The 22767-nt window shown below is 38.3% G+C and overlaps 4 protein-coding genes across 7 annotated transcripts; 1 reads left to right on the top strand and 3 right to left on the bottom strand.

Annotated features, from left to right (window-relative positions):
• Positions 1-320: 320 nt before the first annotated feature.
• Positions 321-5245, bottom strand: LOC140770479 (zinc finger protein GAI-ASSOCIATED FACTOR 1-like). Of its 3 annotated transcripts, XR_012106035.1 has the most exons (5): positions 4677-5244; positions 4181-4577; positions 3035-3885; positions 2032-2180; positions 321-790 (listed from the first exon to the last, which is right to left on the bottom strand). XR_012106035.1 is itself a non-coding variant. In XM_073111690.1 (4 exons), exons 1-3 carry the CDS (start codon positions 4792-4794, stop codon positions 3084-3086), a joined length of 1317 nt encoding a protein of 438 aa, XP_072967791.1. In that variant the 5' UTR covers positions 4795-5245; the 3' UTR covers positions 321-790; positions 3035-3083. The 3 variants fall into 3 exon arrangements, 2 of the variants coding, with proteins under 2 accessions (XP_072967791.1, XP_072967790.1); XM_073111690.1 differs by lacking the exon at positions 2032-2180 and having other exon boundaries at positions 4677-5245; XM_073111689.1 differs by lacking the exons at positions 321-790; positions 2032-2180 and having other exon boundaries at positions 2767-3885.
• A 4448-nt stretch (positions 5246-9693) lies between these two features.
• LOC140770222 (uncharacterized) lies at positions 9694-13243 on the bottom strand. Its single transcript, XM_073111287.1, has 10 exons — positions 12812-13243; positions 12394-12488; positions 12173-12240; positions 12038-12081; positions 11752-11829; positions 11506-11659; positions 10795-10947; positions 10583-10693; positions 10183-10248; positions 9694-10096 (listed from the first exon to the last, which is right to left on the bottom strand). The coding sequence occupies exons 1-10, from the start codon at positions 13123-13125 to the stop codon at positions 9989-9991; spliced, it is 1191 nt and encodes a 396-aa protein (XP_072967388.1). The 5' UTR covers positions 13126-13243; the 3' UTR covers positions 9694-9988.
• A 609-nt stretch (positions 13244-13852) lies between these two features.
• Positions 13853-15225, top strand: LOC140770524 (uncharacterized). Of its 2 annotated transcripts, none has more exons than XM_073111748.1 (3): positions 13853-13912; positions 14152-14371; positions 14787-15225. In XM_073111748.1, exons 2-3 carry the CDS (start codon positions 14164-14166, stop codon positions 14945-14947), a joined length of 369 nt encoding a protein of 122 aa, XP_072967849.1. In that variant the 5' UTR covers positions 13853-13912; positions 14152-14163; the 3' UTR covers positions 14948-15225. The 2 variants fall into 2 exon arrangements, with proteins under 2 accessions (XP_072967849.1, XP_072967850.1); XM_073111749.1 differs by lacking the exon at positions 13853-13912 and adding an exon at positions 13917-14024.
• Positions 15226-19708: 4483 nt separating this feature from the next.
• LOC140769660 (uncharacterized) lies at positions 19709-21785 on the bottom strand. Its single transcript, XM_073110463.1, has 2 exons — positions 20476-21785; positions 19709-20124 (listed from the first exon to the last, which is right to left on the bottom strand). Exons 1-2 carry the CDS (start codon positions 21669-21671, stop codon positions 20010-20012), a joined length of 1311 nt encoding a protein of 436 aa, XP_072966564.1. The 5' UTR covers positions 21672-21785; the 3' UTR covers positions 19709-20009.
• Between the last annotated feature and the right edge of the window lie 982 nt (positions 21786-22767).

Here is a 22767-nt window from a genome sequence, read left to right as displayed (position 1 = left end):
CTTATGCATGGCCATACTATATATCGATGCTTAGTCTTATCCACGTCGCATGTCTTTTATCCGATCAACTACTACCGGACAAGATATCCAATTAGTTTGTACTCGTCCTCATAATGATATCCATCCACGCGCGCTCGTATTACTGATGACGACCATGCAGCGTTCTACGTGCGTCTTACTTACTACTTACTCATCCTCCTCTTCAATCCAGGATTGGAGACATGGAAGGAGGAGGAGGAAGACCATGGGCACAACCATGGGAGATGTATCAAGGTAGTAAGCAGGTAATATTAAACTTGTATATCAACGCAATGATAATATTACTGCTAAGTTGATTAGGACCACTTAATAATACATAAAAGAAAATTGCATCATACACTTATTTTGCACCTCTTTTATTCCTTGTTTAGAAACATTTGAGAAAGACCCGTCTCCTCTTTGATGATGACTTTGCCCTTGCTGTTGACTTTTTTTTATACAGAGATTTGAAATTCGAGAGGTAGCAGTGATTGCAGTCCGACAAAGCTTTTGGAGAGTCAAAACATCCACAGCTCTAATTCCCCATCACCAATACGCGCAGAAGGCTTTACAGCTCGGATGAAGTAGAATCTCTCCCAAGTATAACCCCACACAAGAAGAATGGCATAAATAATTGGCTAAAAGCCTTAGCAGCTTTTCCATGTAAGCTCGTCAGGAGGAGATGGGATTAGGTAGCATGAGACAAAACAAAAAGGGGTCCCTCAGACCAGAGAGAATCCTAGGCTCCTTTTATTCCTCAAATATAAGGTCACTGCATCAAAGATAAATTTACATTGGCTAGCTGTTTTGTATTCATTGCAGCAATTCATGCTATAAATTGATGGGCTTAAACCTATTATTTTCCTTGTACGTACACATAAATATATCTTAACCTGATGAAATTAATTTTAAGGTTTTAGAAAGATCTTAAATGTGAAAATTACATTCTTAAACAAGCAGCAACATTCTTGTTAAACTTTCCTTGTCCAAAGGCCCACCCCCACCCCCACCCCCACCCCCACCAAGGGAATATTCAAGAGTTGGGGAATTGGATAGTGCTGGCTAGCTAGCTAAGGCTTTTGAAATTGGAGACATGTTAGGTCTACAAGGCCTGGACCAAATCCTCCTTTAAACACTATGCCAACAGTACTATGTGTCTATCCAAGTTGGAATTTCTAATTGTCTATTATCTCTCTTATCATAGATCAACGAATTACTATTGCATACATAGCTTGATTAATACCCACCACTTTAACTTGTATCATATTAATGCATCTAGGAAATACTATTTAAGGTACATTATTGTTTGTGTCCCTCAGCATTATTGTTTGCTTGAAAGCATTGCATCCTAACGGTAGTCAATTCCGAGCTACGATGATAGTAACTACTCATTTAAGTCTAACGAATTTTAGATCCTTCTGGTGTGAACACCATGAATTTTGTATCCAGAATTGGGTTTGACCATTTGCACCTTGTGATTCATCTCTCAGTCCACCTTCCTCATCTACAATCCCCTTGTCAATGTTGTCATGCATTGTTTGTGTCCCTATGATCCAATACATAACAAAAAGGCTTTTGAATAGGAGCCAGGATTTTGACCATTATTAGTTGCTGACATATCTTCCATCTACTTAAGTCAGGTTGAATACAAGCACAGCAACAATAGGTTAAACTTATCTAGTTTTCTCTCTCTCTCTCTCTCTTCTCTCATTAACTTCTGAATGCAAGTTCGTGGTCCTGCTCCTTTTCAGATCCCTATACAAAGACTCCTTTCACAGTCTGTTTGATCACTATTTGTAGTAAGGACCAGAGCAGGCCATACCAATGAACACCTCAAATGTTGATCATAGAGTATATAAGTTATATTAATACTAAGTAATCCGAACAAAAAGGAAGACTATCTAAAATCTCTAAAGACTTAAAAGAAACCATATTATAAACATTAAATCGACAGAGAACTGAATACAAAAAGATTTGAAGTGCTTTTAAGGGATGTGATGGAGTAAGACCTACCTAGAAAATACCTAAAAGAAGTAGTCCAGGAATGCAAGTAATCTCCTCCAGGATACACATTGGACATCTGCATGTGGGAATGACTCAAAGCTTTCTTAAAGCTTTTTGTAGATTGCAACTTGAACCTCAACCATGATTTTATTTTTCAGCTATAAATGGAGACGAGGAAAGCAAAAACTCAATTGGCATCAGTAATAATTTCTTCAACAAATCATGCTTGGGAGGAATAAAGAACATAAATATTAGATGTTGGATTTCTCTATTATAGCAGCTGGATTTTTATAGTAGATAATGAATACATTCCACTCGCAACAAAAAAGATGAAACATTTAGATTATAGTTGTTGCACCATATCCGAGATAAATGGTCCCAAGTTAAAGACAAGAATGCTTCATCTAAATAAACGAGACTAGTATATTTCTTAGAATAAATGTGAATACAAGAAGACCATATTTTATTTAACCAAGAATTAAAAACATACCGGCATTGAATAATTTCCAGTTATTAATTTAGGCAATTGGAAGATTAGTGTCAGTAGCTTATGTATTAAATAGTGGAGCAAGAAGCTAGACAAATTAGTTTACGGATTCATCTCATATGATTTGAAAATAAGAAACTGGGAATGGATAATGATCTCAACAGCACACCATTTTATAGCAAGCTAAGACAAAGTAAGAATTAATTAAGCATAATAAAACACTAATATTAACCTAAAACCCTTCTAAGTTAAGTAGCTTGAAGGACAATTTGAGCTAGCTATTATTGACTTTATGACATATAAAAAATTCCTATCTTCAACCAAAAGAAAGTTGCCAGATTATTAGAATATACAAGTGCCAATAAAATTTATTTGCAATTTATTGCTACTCTACATATAAATTATTGGAGGTGTGGAAAGATACTACCGTCCCTTCTGGAGAGAGAGAGAGAGAGAGGCACAATGAACAATGAACCTCTTTTTGGTTTTTGTATAAGAAGTCCAAAAAGGAAAGGCCATTCATACCTGTTGCCATGGAGTAAAGCACCCATGGAACAGTAGTTCCTCCTTTTGTTTAAGGCTGGTCACAGGTAGAGGGATTCATGCAAGAATCCAACCCTGCCATGTTAAGAATCTCCCTGTGTGAGAAGGCTCTTAGACCCAAGAAATCTCTTGTCAAATCATCACCCCCACCTCCTCTCTCCTCATTCCTCCCATGGCTTCTTGTCATGTTCCCTACTCCATTCACCTCCCCTTCCAGTGACCTCTCGATACAAGAAGCTGAAGAGAGAGGTGACACCATCATGTCCGGGAATCCAAGGGCACTCCCACCACCAACCTCACGATCTGAACTCAATCCTAACCCAAACCCACCAGTAGCACTTGAGCTAGTATGAGCTCCTACCATCTGGCTATGGTATGGTGCCCTACTCATAGTTGCACCCATCAGAGCTGCCTTCTGGAGCAATGCGGTGGCTGACAAGTGGGAAGAGGCATGTGGAGACTGGCCGTGCTCTAGTGGTGGGAAGTGGTCAGGGTTCAACCTTGTGGAGTAGATGGAGAGAAGAGACATGTCTGCGTGGTTGAGAGAGGTGGATATTGAAGGGACTTCTGGTTTCATGGGCAAGTACTGCTGCTGCTGCTCTTGAAGGCCATGGCTGTTGCTTGTGTTGTTGGTGGTATTATTAGTAGCCTCAGTAGTGGTCACCAAGTTAGAGTACTGTGGTTGTAAGGAGAAGTCATGTGATTGTGTGGGCTGAGAGAAGGGGAGAGGATTTGGGTTTCCAATAGCTGCTGCTTCTGACATAGTAGTAGTCTTTGCACTCTCTTCTGCCAATGCATCACAGAAAGCTCTGTGGGTGATAAAGCTGTCCCTCCTGCAATACCCAGCAAAGACAACACAATGAACAACAGAAGAAGAAGAAGAAGAAGATGAAGAAAACTTGAAACATATATAAATATTTATAAAAAAAAAAAAAAGAGAGTAAAGCAGCAGCAATAAGGAGAGGATATGAGGATATCCCTCTCAAAAAGCTCACAACAGTCCAAAAGGATAATAAAAAGGAAACTTAAATACTTTATCTGCAGTCACATGGTGTATTTGTTGTTTGTTCTCAAGCTTCTTCTTTAAATTTGAAATTTGTGGGAAGATGTTTTAAGATAAATTATTACCTTGAGAAAAGAGTTCCACAATCACACCTATACTCCCTTGTGCCACAAATCTTGGTGTGGGCTTTCCAATCAGATTGGACAGCATACTTCTTGGAGCACTTGTCACACTTCCACTTCTTCTCCCCATGCTTCCTCGAGAAGTGCTTCTTGATCCCAGTGAGGTCTCCAAGTGCTCTAGAGGGCTCATGGTGCACACAAGACACCTCTGGGCAGATGTACACCTTCTTCCTCACCTCCTTGTTTGTCCTCTGCTTCAGCTTCCATGGCAGGTTGTGGCCCCTCCTATGGAGCTGCAGGTTCTGATCCCTCTGAAACCCTTTGTTGCAGATCTCACACACAAACCTGTTGGTTGCCATGAGAGTCTTAGGGGAAAGTGCTATCACTTCTGCATCTGGGTCTGTGTTCCAAAACCAAAAATTAAACAAACCAAAATAACAACGAACTTTAGGTATAGAAAAAAAAATTATAATAAGAGAAATTTAACATTTCTTGGGACCTGGGTTCCCTGGGAGGTTCCTCTTCTTCTTAGCTGGAACTGGATTTGGAGAGGCAAAAGAGGCTTGTGGGTTTGAAGAGAGAGTGGAAATACCAGATGCTGAAGTGAGGTTAGACATGCTCTCTCTCTCTCTCTCTCTCTATCTCTTCCACAACTTGGTGGTGTTGAATTCCCAACCCCTTCCACAAGACTACTAATGAATGGAACAAAGGGGAGAAACTGATGGAAAAGAACCAAACTATATCAAAAGCTTGACTCTGGAAGCACTACCTAACAACACCATGCATCTATCATGATGGGAGCCCACAATTCTACTCAAAGGTTAATACAAGAACACACAGTTTGATCATCTCACCGCTGATAAGTGGAAAGTAAAAAAAAAAAAAGTTGTATATCAAGTTGAAACCCAATAAGACTAGCAGCAAGTGGAACTACTTCAAAACCTACAGCAACTTGTTATAAGACAAGTGCCTTTCCATTCTCCATAGGTTCAACCTGAGACCCATATGAGAAGGTAAAGAAAAGAAGAGAACAAAAGAAGAACCGAATGGCAATAGAGCTCACATCACCAGTGAGGATAAAAGAAGCCAACCAAGACAAAATAGGATAAAATAACATAGCATTTATAAGTAAAAAAAAAAAAAAAGGAAAGAAAAAGGATGAGAGAGAGAGGGGTGTCTGTGGATGAGGGAAGCTTGCAAGTGTGCAATTGTCCACTCATATTCAATACCCACACTATCTCTCATGTTGCACTTTCTGTCTTTTCCTCTGTTCTATATCATATTTGGAAATTTACATTTCTCCCCACCCCTCTCTCTCTCTCTCTCTCTCTCTCTCTCGTTTTACAAGGGGTATCTAATCCAAGCTACTGTAATGTCTACAAAGAGACAACTTTAATGCTCCGAGTTGGTAAATAGTATAATGAGTTCGTACACTGTGATGAAACTGTTGTTTAATTGAAGGTGACTCTGTCCTGCAAGGGGTAAATTGAAAAAGAAAAAGAACAGTTACAGAAAAGAAAAGGAGTGGTGAATTCTTGAGAGGGAGAAATGGCAAAAAGATATCACTTCTGCTACTCAGCTTTCCACAATCATGTCTTCATAGACATGATTGGTTCATTGATTGAACTCAACATCTGACGTGTTCATGCTCTTCTTTTTGAAGCCAATTTGAAAAGGTATCAATTTTTTTTTATTCATTTATCTTCTTTTTCCGCCAACCCAATATATATATATATATATATATACAGACGATTGCCAGAGTGTTAGATTTCACCAGTTCTTTAATGTAGTTTGCATACCAACTCTTGTATACAAATACTACTCCATTGCATTGAATAATTGAATGCTTTATTTTTTTCTTCTTCTTCTCATTGTTTACTTTTATTTAAAGTTGATTACGACGTGGATTGTGCAACTACATTGCGCAGTTGTTCTCAATCCCAATCTCAATCCATAATTCTATTTAGAATATGTCACATCTAAGGGCCCCGTTTATTTCGCTATCCCATAATAATAGTATAAGCTTGAAGAGTAGAATAAGATTTTTATCTGATCCGTAATTGGTCATTCAAATACAATGGAGTTTTTTTCAGGATAAGCATATGGTCGGTTTGATTGCTCTACTTATCCAAGGATAAAGTAGTACGACCGAATAACTTTGTTTATCCCAAAGTACTCCCGGGATATCAAATAGTACTACATGGAAATAGCAATAGAATAACAGGAGGAGGTGATAATAAGATTAAAATTTAGAGTAGATTAGAGGAAGGAAGGCAGGCAGGCAGGGCAGGCATAGAATAGAAACATAATGGGTAAAGAAGTAGTGAGGAACTGGGGGAAGGATTGCAGCTTTTTGAAGCCATCATGTTGTTGATGAGAGTTTGTGGGGGCTGGGAGAGATTAAAAAAATAAAGTATAGGTTTTTAATAGTTTTAGAATTGCATCTGTGACTGTCTGTCATCTTCTGCTGTTATTCTACCGCCGAGTAGGATATGGACAAAACAGCAGACAAGCTGATCCACACTCATCGCAACCCATTACAATTTTATATAAACGCATATTTCCCAAATCAATAATTTCTTCTTTTTAATTTTTTAATTTTTAAAATGTTAATTGTTTGCCTTGCCGGCTCGGGCTCGGCTCTTGGGATGATTCTATGCAGTGTAGTAAAGTAGTAGTACATCATCAGATGCGTGTCAAACTGCCAATGCATACATTGATTGTCATTTGAAATTCTAAGATTCTTTGTTTTCCTTTTCTCTAGCACAATTTGGACCGTACAACAACGCGCCTGAACAGACCCATGCTCTCGAGTTTAAAAACTAAATTAAAAGCAGTATGAGATAATTCTAGGCTTTTACTTTCAAATGAAAGTATTTTTTATTTTTTATTTTTTATTTTTTATTTTTTATTTTTTATTTTTTAGAGAGAGAGAGGGAAGGTCTGTGCATTGATCAATGCATTAATCTTCAACTTTCCATTATAATTTGATATACAAATTGGAGGGTAGATAGGTCGTCTATCCTGGACACAAGCTCACAACACTTAGTTAAACACAACGATAATAAAGTGAAGTATCAGATAAATGACAACCAAAATCACCAGGAGAAGAAAATTATCTTGGAGACGAGGTTCCCAGTTGATCATCATCGGCATCACTACAGAAGAAGCACGATGAGATACTCAACCAGCTAAAAGATCTTCAACAAACTCAATAAAAGCAAACACAATTATATATAAGGGTCAAAGCCTTGTGGTTTCAATAAAAACCATATGAAAGTGGGACATGCAGTGCCTATAACCCATTGCCAAAAACCCACTCTTGCTTGGACCCAACACCACCTCTATCGCATATGGCAACGAAGGAGGAGCCATGGCGAGAAGGAAGGAATAAAACTAAACACTATGGGCAGGCTTGACTGACAGCAAGGAAGTGTAAGAAACTCATAGGAACCTGTGGAAGATGAACCGGAGGAAGTAGATGGAAAGGGAGAGGACAACATTTATTTGACTCTGAGTACAGATTCAGATCAAATTTGGAGAAAAAAGTTTCTATTTGACTCAGAGTACAGATCTAGATTCGAGTAAACTTTTCGAAAAAGACCCTGATACGAATTTAGGTACTGAGTAAAAACTCTGGTACAGATCTAGATACAAATTGGATATAATATTTGGATACGAATACAAATATCATATATTTATTTGAATGATTTATCATTTTAGTTTGCTTATTTAATGTTGAATATTAATATTATTACTAATGATGTATTTTGTATTGTTGGTAGAGGTTGATTTTGTAATTTATATGTATTTAAAATGTAAAAATATTATCTTTTTAAACTCTTATATTTTATATAATTATTTTTAAAAAAATATCATAATATGTCCGGATCAAAAAATCATCCGATCTATTTTCACTCCTAGTGGTAGTGGTGAGTGAGGGAAAAGGCCACTCCTCCCATCCTACTACCGAGGAAAGAACTACTACTCTAGAGAGAGAAGGAGAGTTCAGTATGCTGTCAGTGTAACATGTAACCATAATATAAATAGTTTTGTCCCCTACTGCTGCAAGAGAAATGCATTCCTTTTTGGCCATAATCCTAACCCGGCCGTCCAATTGACACAATAAATACATCGGTGCAAATACGACGCTCAAAGATAACATACAATATTAGATAATTCTATGCATTTAATTTCGACATACAGTTTCGATATGTGACAATTTAACATGTTATTATTTACGAACATTAAATTATGAGCCTATGTGAGAGAAAAGTTAACACATATATAAGCGTATTACTGTGAAAACGGATTACCTGTGTATTTACCTTATCAGGAAATTAAATTATAAACAAAATTACATAATTATCACTGAAAATTTTCAAATTAGCATAATCTACTATAATTTTCTCTAAAATATTCAGAATTGACACTAAAATTCTCTGATTCTTTTAGAACTACCACCGGTATGATTAATTTTCAATAGTTCCTAAAAATTATCATTACAGTTTATAAATATATATAAAATGACTAAACTTTTTTTTAGAGTGTAAAACATTTATCAACAATTTTTATTTCACATAAAATAGGATATATATTTTCACCTATGATATATTGTGTATAATGTTAGGATAGCTTTTAAACACATTTTCATAATTTAAGCAAATGGAATATAGTCTTATTTGGATGAAGTGTGTTTTAATCATGATTAGTTAGATTTAACTAACTAAATATTATTTTTCAAAGTTGGCTGACAATTATATTAAAAGTCCCTAAATTATATTACATGCCTTTTGTAAGATACGGTTTCTTTTTCTGCCTTAACACATGTTTAATGCAAAGAAACATAAACAATGCCAATCATGTTTAGTTTATTTACTGTTCATGAACAATAATGGGAGCTAAACATAATATGCCAAAGTCCAATTAAAAGACAATAGCGTAATTACTCAGAAAAGGAAAAAAACTAAAAGACAATGAGAGGACTAAAGACCGCCGTTGACAACTTCACTTGGTTCATGAAACAATAAGGGAAGCTAAACCATAGCAATCAGTAGACATATTTAACAAGAAATAGTGTTAAGATATAAGATAGAGGAGACATCTGAGAAAAGTAAAACTAGGTATGGCAAAAGAGGGTTAAAAAGTGAGTGATGTACCTGAAGACAAAAAAGGCCTTTGTTTTACTCCATGGAGTTCAAAGAGTAGCTTTTGCCCGAGTTTTCTCTCAATCAAATAGAAAAATATATCCCTGAGGAATGAAGCTAACAATCATTCTAATTCATGGAAAAGCTAAACTGCAAGCCTAGAAGTAATTTATCAGATTAAGAGGAACAGGAATTTACTCATAATAATAATAATAGTATTGCAAGGACAGAAGAAAAACAAATCTTTACAATGCGAGGAAACTAAGCGGCTGCCCGTGAGGATGCAGTTTCACTCTCCAGAAATTTAAAGTCAGGACAACTTATCAGAACCAAGGATAAGTTATCATGAAACCACCATCTCAAACTATAAAACAATCAAATAAAGCACAGGTCCCTTGCAAATCGAATTTCACATTGAGGATGTTTATTCAAACAAGAAATCACAACCAAGGGGCAGGGTGGCTGCATACTTTCGCCACATGCTGCCGCCGATAAGATTAAAAAGGGGGGCCAAGCATGGGTTTCTTTTGGTACAAAGAACAGTCAACAATTAACAAACAGAATGGAGAGAACAACCCAAACTGGGGAAAAGAAAAAAAATAAATAAATGAAAAACACCCCACCTATCAAAGTATACATGTTAAAACAACAATGTTAGTCAACTTCATGGAGCTTCTTCACCTCCTGTTAACACTGAGCAAAGCCAACCCGAGGCCGAGGCTTGGATGTCAGACTCCTCATGTAATTGCAAATTTAGAGGAGTGACAGATATCTGCAAAGCATCAAAGAAAAGAATATTCAGCTGGCTAGAAGCATAAAAAACCCAGGAGGAGGCAGGGAAAGGATGGGAGAGCTTACAAAGCCGTCCTGCAAAGCTCTAAAGTCATGATCCTCATCTAAATTTTCATGCTCCTTTTCAAGAAACTACAGATCAAAATAAAAGGGGAAAAAAATGAAGTCCAGACAATCAAAATCTAATTGATGTGTAAAATGTAAACAGAAGAATTCAAAATAATTTCATAAACTTGATCCCATAAGAGGAAGCTTTAAAAGACAACATAGTGAATTGACACCATCAGTCAATGTGTATATTCTCCAAGGGAAAAACAAAGCCATATACAAGTTATAGGTGATATATGCATTATTGAATAAAAAACCTAAATATGACCTATAAATTCTTGATCAGCTTTCCCTCACAGCAAAGCCTATTAACATACTAATGTATCATTTAAATCAACAAGTTTGAAATAGTAAGTACCTCTAGACGAAAGAACTTCTTCACCACTTCTCGGGTCTCTTGTTTTCCAGCTGCTGCAACTGATTCAATTTCAACAAGTTTCTTTTGAGCATTAATACGACGTGCTGCTCCCTGAAAGGAAAATTTCAACTTCAGAACTGAACTGCTTATGAAAGCTCAATAACCTAACTTAAAATGTGCATACAAGCCATAGAGTATGGTAGGATACTAACAGCTGCAGATGCATCCCGACCAAGCTGTGCAAGCTGAACACCTAGGCTTTGATGCATAGACATGAACTGACCAGCAGAAGGATGCCTGTTTGCTGATACAGCTTGCCAGCATGGAGGAGATCTCCACAGGCTCTGTCTGGTCAACTTGAAGCCCTGCCAAAGAGGATAAAAAAATAAATCTAAATCAACAATAAAACTAAATTGGCTAATTAAGATAACACAAAAGGAGGATCAAGAGATTTGCACATTGCATGGAGAGATGTCATGCTAACTTAATAAATTCGTAGGAATACAAGCATCGCTTGTCAGATCAATACTAAGCAATCCAAGATATCTATGCGCCCAACATTAACCAACTTTCAACGTTATGACAATTTTTTAAAAAAAAAAAAACTCAGAGGAAACATAATTATGTAGCTATAGGGCCTGGTGCTATCGTTGTTTGGCAAAACATACTATTTCTATAATATCTACAGATGTGATACATATGTGAAAAGCCTATATCCATGTGCATCTGAATGAGTGGTTACACTTACTGTCCTGATAACCGAATATTCTTACACGCAAAAGGATGCATCACAAGAAGAAAAAGAAGAGTAATGTCATAAAATTTGCTGACAAAAAACACAGTCAAATCACTAATTCGCACAATGATGAAAACGCTAAGTTCCTAGAATTAGAACTCGATGAATCTATAATGAAGATGCAAACCTTATTTGATGAAGGGGAGCAAGGAATTCCAATGTTCAGCAAGCAGCTTTTAGGGAAAAGTCCTTTTTCAATATCCCTAATTGCTGCATGTATTAATGGTATACAAGCATTGACTGCATCCTCAAAATTGCTTTCTTGGCTTTCATCCTTCTTCCTAGTTTCCACCATCAATAAATATCGGCATCATTTGAACAAGGAAAGATTATGAGAATTGACCAATACAAAGGGTTGACCAGTATGATTTACCAATTCAAAGAGATTGTAAGTGAAGGTATGCCATGCATTAAAGCCTCTCTAGCACCAGCTATAGCCCCCGAATAGAAGCTATATAATATACATGAGAAGGTGCAGATTTTAATAACACAAAAGACAACACAATTATACTTCAAGATATTTAAAGCCAAATATGAATTAAGCATGCATATTAATAAGAGTGCAGACCATTTAGCACCTCTGATCAACTAAATAAAAGACGAAACATAGTTAATGGACTAAAGCCATGAACATGACGGTAAAATTACTGAGCACATACATCTGACGACCACAATTTGCTCCCTTGTTTACTCCACTAATGACCTGAAGCCAAGATTAAAAGAACTGTAGATCACAAAAACAGAATGTAGTAATTAACTCCAACCTCTATAGTAATTCGAGGCCGAGAACATACCAGAGCTGGCCTGGACCAAGAAAACAATGCCCCAGATAACGCTAATGAAACACAGTCAGCAGGAGTTCCTGTTTATACAAAAGAATTTGTAACGGCCATCAATAAGAAGAACCATTTTGGCTAGATAAAATCGTCTTATAAGTACAGACAACAGAAGATAAATATGAATGAGAGAAACAAGCATGACAAATAAAACCTACAGACACCAAAATGGATCTTACCAGACACCTCAAAAGCTCTAGCACCAGCAATCTCTGCAGAGGTCACTGCAACGGTCTGATAAGCTGTCACGGAATGACCAGAAGTAGACTTGTTCCTTTCAATTAAAACAATAAATGAGAAACAACCACTAATATCCTATAACATCGTTAAGCATAACTCAAACTACAATGAACCACAACATAAATAAGCAACAAATCCCACACGAAAAGGAGGGAAGAAGGCAAGGGGACAAACTCAAACTTCAACCCCTTCTCCGCAGAATCAAACAGAAGAAACTCAGATCACAAAGTCCATTGTCCAGCAGTAGAAAGAAACCAAGATCCCAGACTTCGATTAAAAACATAACAGAAGACGAAAAAAAAGAAAACTAATACAAGTAAATGGAAGATTTTTTCCGTTAAAGAGAAGAGCCCTCACGATTCGGGAGCGCAAACGTTGACATCGCACTGCCCACCGCGGACAAGGGCCTCGACGAGCGAGGTCAGCCCCGGCGATCCTATCCCGTCGCCATTGGTAACAAGAACTACGGGCTTCTTGGAGTCGAGCTCAGTGGAGTCAGCGGAGGAAGAGGAAACCTGGGCGTCCTCCTCCTCGAATGGCTTAGGATCGCCGGCCTCCTCCTTCTCATCTGCTTCCGCGCCGCCTCTTCTTCCGATCAAGACGGTCTGGAGATTGGCGACGAGGGAAGGGGGCAATTTCTTGCTCTCTTTCGAATCCGAACTCGTCGTCATCACAGGCAAAATCACAAAGGAATGCGAAGGAGAAGAGGAGAGGAAGCAACCGCGAGAGAGAATAATAAAGAGGAGAGGGAGAGAGTCAAGAGAGATTTAGTATAAGATTGATTTATTTTTATTTTTATTCAGCTGATGGATTTCTTTCACCCAAGTATAATAATATGGGGTAGCAAACGCAAAGCGATTAACTTTGCAACCATTATTAATAGAGAAAAGGGGGGGTAAGGATAATTAGATTTAACACCCTGTGTTTTGCTTAATTCGATCTCTCCTTCTAACAAAGAAAGTAATGATTGTGTTAAAGTCATTTCAATGATCACGTCGAACTAAGTAATGGTTTCTCAAAGCATGGCAACTTAGATTGCTATGAGACTTAGACTTTCTTTGAATGGGCCAAACCTTGATCCTATAATATAAATTATATTGGCATTGGGTCCCAACCATGTCAGCAAATACCACTCACAAGTTGAGGACGTGCTTCCCTCTCTCTCTATCTCAAAATTATTAAAGTAGATACCGATTACTCTCCAAGGAGTAGGTTAGTGCGTTAATGGGCCGTGCGGATTATATTACCTCCAAGGCCGAATAGTGATCCATTATGCTCTAATTGGGCCTTATCGGGCCCTTCTACGAGCTTACGTGGCCAAGCCCCCCCCCCCCGTATTTAAGCTTTTGTTTGCGTTAATTTAATTTAATTTAATTTAAAAAATCTCTATTTACTAGTTAGATCCCCTTTTTGGTAATTGCCACCCTCTCTCGCTACTAGAAAACGAATTGGAACAAGGTAAGCTTATCCTCATCCGGAACTATTTCTTTCTCCATCGCTGTCCAAAAGAATTAGAACCCCATACTACTCTTTCTTCGAATGATCTCTGTCTTTTTCTCAATATCTCATGGTAATAATCGTTATTGGGTTTTTCGAAGAACGATTACATGAGTGCGGTGGATTTCCGTTTCTTTTTCGTACTTTCTTCAAATCTTCATTTCCGATAGACTAGATTCCTTCAGTTGTTTGTCTGTCAGATAGCGAAGTGAATGAGGGCGAAAGAAGAAACTGAAGCAATTATGAATCAGGAGCAAACTCATGATAGGGAGACTCATGGTAGGAGTGATGACATTGATGAGAGCACACCGACCGATCAAGTAAAAGCCCCAAACGTATTTGAAAGAGCCAAGGAAGAGATCGAGGCTCTTGTCGAGACTTTCCACTCAAAGAAAGAGCACAATCATGAAAAGAAAGATGGTAATTTTCTCTGTTCTAATGAGATTTGAAAGCGTATTCCAATTTTTACAGTGATCCATTCTTCTTTACTCTCTAGTAAATGTATGAGAGTTGTGTGTGCTTAGGTAGTAGAACTTAGTAACATCAAGTTTGGCACTTACTAATGAGAATACACAATAGGTTGTTAGTCCTAGTTTTCATCTACAAGCTTGTTCCAGTTTCAATTCCCTTGCAACATATTGGAAAACTTGGATGGCCTAGGTCTCTAATTCTAATTTCAATTTTCTTTTACATGTTACTACAGATGATCTGCAATCAGGTTCTGAATATTTTGGTAGTGCCTTTTTTAATTCATGAGATGGTAGTCTGACAATCTTCCTCATTAGTTTATGGATTTTTCAATCCTTTATTTGACTGCTTATGGATTGCATTGCAGAGGAGAAGATCCATGAGAGGGAAACTCATGGCACAAGCGATGACATCGATGAGAATACACCTGTTGACAAAGTTAAAGGTCCAAACATGTTTGAAAGAGCCAAGGAAGAGATCGAAGCCCTTGTGGAAGCGATTCATCCGAAAAAAGGGCCTGATCATTAGCCATAGTCAAAGAGATAATGGGATTTCAGGGATTTTCTGCAAGAAATTTTTAACAGCTTCTGCTCCGTCATGAATGGGAAGAGATTAATTTCTGATGGAATTACTTGCTATTTGTGGAATGAGTTTGTTGTCTGATTGCAAAACATTTTGTCTTACGAGACTCATTGGGACTCAGATTGTTACTCTATTATAGACGAAAAGATTCCGATGTATAAAAATCTAATTTGTGCTCTTTAACAGTTAATATTGCTTTGCTAGAACTGTACTCTCTTTCTTGACTTGTTGATCTCTGTATGTGATTTTCTTCGCATCGAAATTTAAGCAGCTATTGCTCTTTATGTTGGAAATTGCCAGTGTTGTTTGTTAATTCATGCAATTGCCATGGCACAAGGTATATCTCCAACTTTTGCATGGCAGCTTTGCAGGATCAGCAATTCTTTGTGAAGTATATGATTTTTTTTTGTGGTAAATATGTTCATGAAAATGTAGGAGTCTGACTTGCAAATATGTCTAGTAACAGGTAAGATTCTATGGTGTTGGAATACATTTCAAAATTGTGATGTCAGAGAACTAGAATAACGAATCAAAGCAAAGATGTTCTTCTTGCTAGCTCTCTAGCTTCTTACAGAACTCTAGTCCTCCTTGGGGTTTCCCAGGAAATCCTGCTTCCGCGCAAGCTGTGTCGCACTCCGTCGTGCATTGCTCCTCGGTTGCGATGACGAGAGGAATGCAACTCTTCATGCACTCACAGAAGCAGTTTTGACGAACCTCCATGCGTTCTGCAGAGGAGAGAATCGAAACTAGGAAGACAAAGGCTATTGCTACCCTCCCGTGGACCATCTCTCTTCTTGTGGTGCCTCCTCCCTTGTCTTAGATTTAGGTGCTGTATTTACCTAAACGTTGGAGTTCGATTTATAGGGAAGTAAAGAGGATGGAAGGTTGGTTTCTGCTAAGTTTGGAAACTAATTCCTGCCTTAGAGCTATATAAGGATGTACTTTTTTACTAGCTAATCCTAAAAAAAAGGTTGGGGTTGTTGAAATAGTCAGTTGGGTTTCTTTTATCCCCTCTCTCTCTCTCTCTCTCTCTCTCTGTCCAACTATATTAGACCATAATTAGTGACATACGAATCTCAGAAAAAGTTTGGTATGCGAATGTCATAGGAATAATAAGAACTACGAAGTATTAGTTGAATGAGGTCTTTTTCAACTCAATTGGCATAATATGAAAGTTAACTATATCCTTGTTTCAGTTTTATTTTTCCTTTTGATTTTGGATTTTCGGTTACAATTTTTTTTTTTTTGGATGAAATTTTCGGTTCCATTTAATCTATATTTCCACAATAAACTAGATCTGACCCAATATTTTACCTTGAAAAGTTTATCTTCTCTCTACCATCTCCCTCTTATCATGGCTGTTCTTAAGTTCAATCATCAAAGTTCTCTCTATATATACACTAAGCTGTTCAATAAGCTGGACAAGCAAAGCAAGCAAGCACACGGCAAAACTGAGACAATACTACCAGAATCTGAGCTGAGAAGTTCTAGCACAAAGGGTGACCATAAAGTAGTATGCCGCTTTCTCCTTAAAAAGGTGTCTAATATTGAATCAATTAAGCAACAGGAGGCCACAATAACCTCCATATCACATAGTATGGATTTATGATGGAATAGTGCCTACCAAGATCATTAAGTACCAAGAAATATCCAAAGCTGGAAACAATTTTCAGATCCTCACAAAAAAAAAACCAATGTCTTAAAATGACAGCAATGAAAATAATCCATTACAAAAAAGAAAAAAGAATAATAATAGAAGAATCCTTTCCGTGGAATATTAGCTATATATATTTTGCTCAATGATCACTGCTTTATGCAGCAGCAGGGGCTGAAACAGTATTTTTTTCGAGGTGGTGCTCAGCAACAAAGACTCCATCATGCCATATGCTGTAAAACCAACGGCCACTGAAGGAACCACTTGCATATATCGAGAAATTATAAAACTCCTCCACGCCTGCTGCTTGAAATAATTACAAGCTTATTACACTTATTTTCACATTGGCTTGTTCAGTATTTCTCTAATTGCACATGTCTAATAACAGTTATGTTACAACATTACCTTGAAGTATAGGATCACTGCATTGATTTAGAGCTTGCTGAAATTGAACCTGATAAGTTCGTGGTTTGACTAGTACAACAGTACTGCCAGCGGCATTAACCAAACACAAGAGGTATAGGGAAGAGCTTATTTACCTGCATATGTCTCCTGACAACATCCAATGGATAAGTGAGTCTGTCCAAACAGATGTCTTGTAGTATTCAGGTAAACAAGTGTTGGACTGGAACGGGCAGCATTAGATGAGAAATTTAAGCAATATGAAACGTATGGGCTGCATGTGCTGCAACTACAATCACATCAAATACTATATGCTCCACATTCTGTGAAAGATCATGTTATTAGTGATGATGCCAAAAGATGAGACTGCAATGCAGGACAAGGAAGCTACTAGAGATCATCTACATCGTTCTGTTGGTATGTCTTGCAAGAAACTCAGGAACTGGAAAGATTTGAAATAATGAGCAAGTCGTGTCAACTTCTGATAACAGATGGAAGAAAATGGCTTACATCAGTTTTCAGAGGAAGATCCATCTTCCTTGGAATCCTTTTCAACAATTCATATTCTACTGCAAGCATAGCATACTCCCAAAGCCCTCCAACTCCAAACCCTACCCAAATAATATAGGCAACCTTTTGTTTGTATAGATGTGGCACTTGGCTAATTGTAATGACCAGATGCCTTCAAAGCACAAAATATGTTCATTGGTGAGCAATGTCATAGCTGAAGGATATCATTGCCTAAAAAGAATATTACATCACAACTTAGGGCAAACACTGACCTAAAACCATGATATAGAAAATGTATTCCACCTTCGAGATAAACTGACCTAAAACCATGTTTTATCCCACCATATGCTGTCTGGACTTCAAAACTCAACCCACTATCAAGTTGGCCAGGGTTTCTAACCTGTGATCAAAGAGTCAAGAAGAATTTTCATCCTCTAAGTAAATGCCTAAATTGAAAGCATTAAAACAATAAGTACAAAGATAAATATCTTGAAAAGAGGAGAAGACCAACGCATGTCACCTAATAAATGCATAAAATGCATATGTGCCCTATCTCTATCAGTATATGAAGCCCATGTCTAGCAATTATATCACCTACTTAAACATAATGATCTTAACTGAACAAGATGCAAGACAAAGGTCGAAGGCCAATGCTAAAACATAACATGATAAGACTGCTATGTAAGGTAGAAGTATATACCAGGTAAGCAAGCTTTGTCTGAGCCAAATCCAAGGGAAATGTACATAACAGCAGTTCCACCAGCAGCTGAGCCAGCTAAAAGATCTACAATAGGCCCAGTCCCCAATGAAGTATAGTTATTCAAGATCCAAAATCTCTACCTCTCATACGTCATGTAGTTTAGTGCTGCATAAGGAACAATCCAAAGCACACTAGCACCATTTCCATTAACAGAATAAAGAAAGAAACAAAGAAAAGAAGAAAATAGAAGTCAATACTAAATATTGCATGGCTTGTTATGCTAACACTGTACATTCATTAGCCATAACTTACTTGTAGAAAATCAAAATACCCTCACGTTGTTCAGCTTCTTCAAGGATTGGAGAATTCCAAGGGATTCAAACCCTTTGAGTTTTATCTAAAATAATACAAGAAAAGGATGATCTTCTTAGCCCTTACAAAACAAAGAACGTATATTGAACAGACGAAAGCATAAATACTTAATGTAAGTCAAATTCCTAAGGCCTTTGTGCTGACATCAATTCGATGCAATAATGTGCGTTGTAATGTGAAAAATTAGAATCATCACTTTTAATCAATGAGAAAAGAAATAACAGACAAAGAAATGTGGCAAAAAAACAAAACTATGAATACTAAACATAAACCTGCAATATTATCTTGACCCATTCAGATGGCGCCATGGCTGTCTTAGAGAACACTATCGCAGCTCCTCCAGCAATCAATTTCTTAACGTACACGAGCAACACATCAACCATGCAAACACTGACATCCTCTGCCGCCACTGCTGATGTCATTGTCGATATCTCCAAATTCAGTAAAAATCTGACGTTTGAACCTTTATATTTTATACTACCAATAACAATTGAACACAGAAATGAGCTAAACTAGGCCATCCAAAACGGAATGATAGTCACTCTGTGAGCAATTTGGCAAACTACTTATCCATCTATCTATGGGAAGGCAAATGGCCTAATAGCTACAAGCTCAATCAAGTAGTTGCCTTTCCCAGAGCCCATTCGAGGGCGAGGCACAAGAAAACTAAAAGGAGTATTATAAGGAACTAGCATTAACAACCTATAATAGTACTAGAAAAAGAGAACCAGTGATCAGAAGAGTTCAGATTTCCCCAGCAATAGAGAATATGTAATTAAAAGGTAGGAAACAAAGAGATAGGAGACATCATACAGAGGATTGTAAGGTATGAATGCAACGACAACAAAGTACAAAGACCAGTACATCTAAAATTATAATGTGAATGTAGCACATAAAACATTTTATTATAACAAATTGAAGTAGTTATAGTCTGAATTATAGAGGATTAGACCAGAAACAATGCCAAACTGAAACAAAGAAATAAATGATAGTGGAGAGTTATGATTTGAATTGGTGGTACTAAATTATCTGATGCTTCAACAGAGACCAAATATAAGAAATTTCCTGATACAGTAATCCAAAAAATCTCAAATTCATTGTCCATATTATTTGCATGACACTGTAACAGGCGGGTAATCACTACCATGTTGATTGATACAGTCTTAACCGCAGAGATATCAAAACATAACAGCAAATATAGCATAATACAGATTACATATCATGTGAATACTGTTCTAACATCCTGCATATGCATATTTTATGCAACTAAGAGTTGTGATGCTGCCAAGCATTCTGGAGAAGCATCTCAGAGTTGGATAAGCACAACTCAACCAGAGAATAGGACGCGCAATAAAAAGTTTGAAACCAAGTTACTTCGTCTCCCAATCCTTCAACTTCTTGCTTCCTTTTGGTTTTGCTATCGGTGCATTCATGCCTGCCATCTTCGCATTGTACTTTGCTCGAAGGGGACCATTCATCGTCCAACTGTGCAATAACAGCAAGATTAGGAGAAAGTCTAAAGCTTTTGTTGAACTACATTTGAACTTGGGAAAAAAGAAAAGAATCATCAATATGATTTTTGCAACTATTAAGAGATAAATTTACATAATTAGATCTGAAACCTTTTTCTCCTTGGTGGTTACAAGTTATTTTATTCTGGACAATTGCCTTAATATGCATCCTCAGAATAAGTTACTATAAGAATGAGTATTCAAAAATTTTCAGATGATGTTAAAGAATGCAAGTGCTGCTGAAAAAGAACCATGGAACATATGCGAATGCTTATCGCCACCAAATGAGTGCAAATGCATCATAAAAGGATCGAGGTAAACATACGGTGTGTTCCAATCGGTCGTATCCTCATTAACAAGATGAGTCCACTTGGTCCTTCCACTGCGACCAAAGTGCTTGACTTGCATGACCTTAGGCAAGATAGTCTTATCCATGTTATCTTCCCCGGTTGGTGCTGAGAAATCACGATGGTAAATGTCATCTGAACCAGCAGTTGCCGCATGGTCATCAGACTCCGACTGAAAGAATGCACCTTTATGATAATACTTCTGCATAAACCTCCACTTTTGCTTAGGAGCAGGGAGCGGCTTCGGATTCTTCCTCTCCCATTCTCTCCTCTCCTCCTCTGTCATATTCCTAACCTTCTCGATCTCCTCCTTCTCCTTCAACCTTGCCTCCCTGTCCTCTCTATCCCTCTTAATCCTCGCAATCTCTCGAACCTTCCATGCCTCATACTCCTCCGCCTCATTCAGCTCATCATCTGTGTCAACATCCGCAATATTCGCCTCCGCCTCCAGATTCTTCATGATTTCCTCGTCCTTCCGGATCTCCTCCACCACGATCTGCTTTGTCTCGACCTTGCGCTCCTCCATCCGCCTCTTCACTAGCTCTTCAAGCTGCCGTTCCTCCTCCTCTAACCGCTCGCGCTCCGCAATTGTATCCCGCTGTGATTTAGGGATAAAGACCGGCTTCACCATGGCAATTCCCATCTGCTCCTCCTCGGAATCCGTTTCGTATTCCGATTCTTCCTCTTCCTCCTCCTCGGCCTCCTCCTCCTCCTCCACCTCCGGGAATAGAGCGGCCTCTTCTTGCTCTTTCTGAAGCAGTTTCTCTCGAATCCTCCTCCTCCGCTCCTCCAACGCTTCCTCATCCTCCTCCTCCAATTCGAGGCCTTCCAGCCTGTTGTTGCTCTCATCTTCTTCGGCGGAGATGATCTCGGCCTGTCGGATACGACGGTGATCGGCGCGCAGCTCCTCCTTGTTCTCTGCCCGGGTCTCCGCTAGCCGGCGGAGGCGGCGGTCGTCCTTAGGGGGGAGGCCACCTGAGTCGTTGCCCGAAGGGAAGGCCTTCTCGAGGGCGGCAGCACGTGCGGTGCGGATGTCGCCGTCCTCGTCGGCGTCCTCGGCCCACTCGGGAGCTTTTCCAGGCCAATAACGCTTGACCTTGGTCTGCCCGATCTTGCCCCGGAGCTTGTCGCGGACGGCGATCGCCGCGTCGCTAACGCCGGCGGACACCGACATGGTTGGAATGCACTAAACCGGAGTAACCCTAAGGTATTGATTTCGAGGAAGAAAACCTTACCTAGATCACTAGCAGGGGAAAGAGATCGAGGTGAAAGTGAAAACGAGTCGGATTTATTCCTTTAGCCGACCTATAGACTCATTTCTTAGCCTCATTTTAACTAGCTCAAATTAGTCTAAAATATTTAGGTATTTAATTATAAACTAGATTAGAGTGTGATTATATAATCTTTTGATGCGATAGAAAAAGAAGAGTATAATATATAGTTTTGGAGAGAATTAATGATATATTAATAAAACTAATCTTTTAACTTTTAATTTTGAAGTATATTAATATTAAAATATTATTATTAAAATTTTGCTTTGAATAATAGTTAATTTCTTTTAGAAAAAACTTACAAGCCCACAAATATTAAGGTTATATACTGTTGTGTGTGTGTGTGTGTTTTTTTTTAGGATATATTATTATTTTAAGTCTTATAAGAAAGTAGTTTACTCTTTTCTTAGATTTACATAGTTGTAGACTTACTGAGCGGCTTGTCTTAAGTCAAGCCTTAAGCCTAAATTTTTTACTTGAAATTTATTTCGAGCCGAGTCGAGCCTAATCTGAGCCGGCTCGCTCAAACTGGGCTTGATAAGCTCAATATAAAACTAGTGTAAATCCTTAAACCTTCTCTGAAATTCTCAAATCTCAATTTCTCATGGTCGCTCTTCTTAAATCATCGGCAAGCCTCCTCCGGTCCCCTTTGGCGGCCTCCTCCGATCCTCCTCCTTTGTCGACTTTCTTTGACTATCAGCAAGCCTCCTCCTCCACCATCAACAGGCTAGGCCTCCTTCGGTTCTCCTCCTCCTTAATCCTCCATTGTCAGCAAGCTCGCCTCCTCCTCTTCCTCCAACAGTCGGCAAGCTCAGCAAGCTTGGCCTTCAGTCCTTCTCCTTCTCCATCATCAACTTAGCAAGCTCGGCAAGCTTGGCCTTCAGTCCTCCTCCTCCAACTGTCAGCAGGCCTCCTCCGTTGGGACCCTTAATTAAATTAGCTTTTGTTCTACTTACATGGATTAACATGTCAAACTTCAGCATAATATGTTGTCATTGT

The sequence above is a fragment of the Typha angustifolia genome, chromosome 11 (genome assembly GCF_048772165.1).
Source record: "Typha angustifolia cultivar Huaian chromosome 11, ASM4877216v1, whole genome shotgun sequence".
Taxonomy (NCBI): Eukaryota; Viridiplantae; Streptophyta; class Magnoliopsida; order Poales; family Typhaceae; genus Typha; species Typha angustifolia.
Note: the sequence above shows the minus strand (reverse complement) of the source record. Positions and strands in the feature narration are given on the sequence as shown.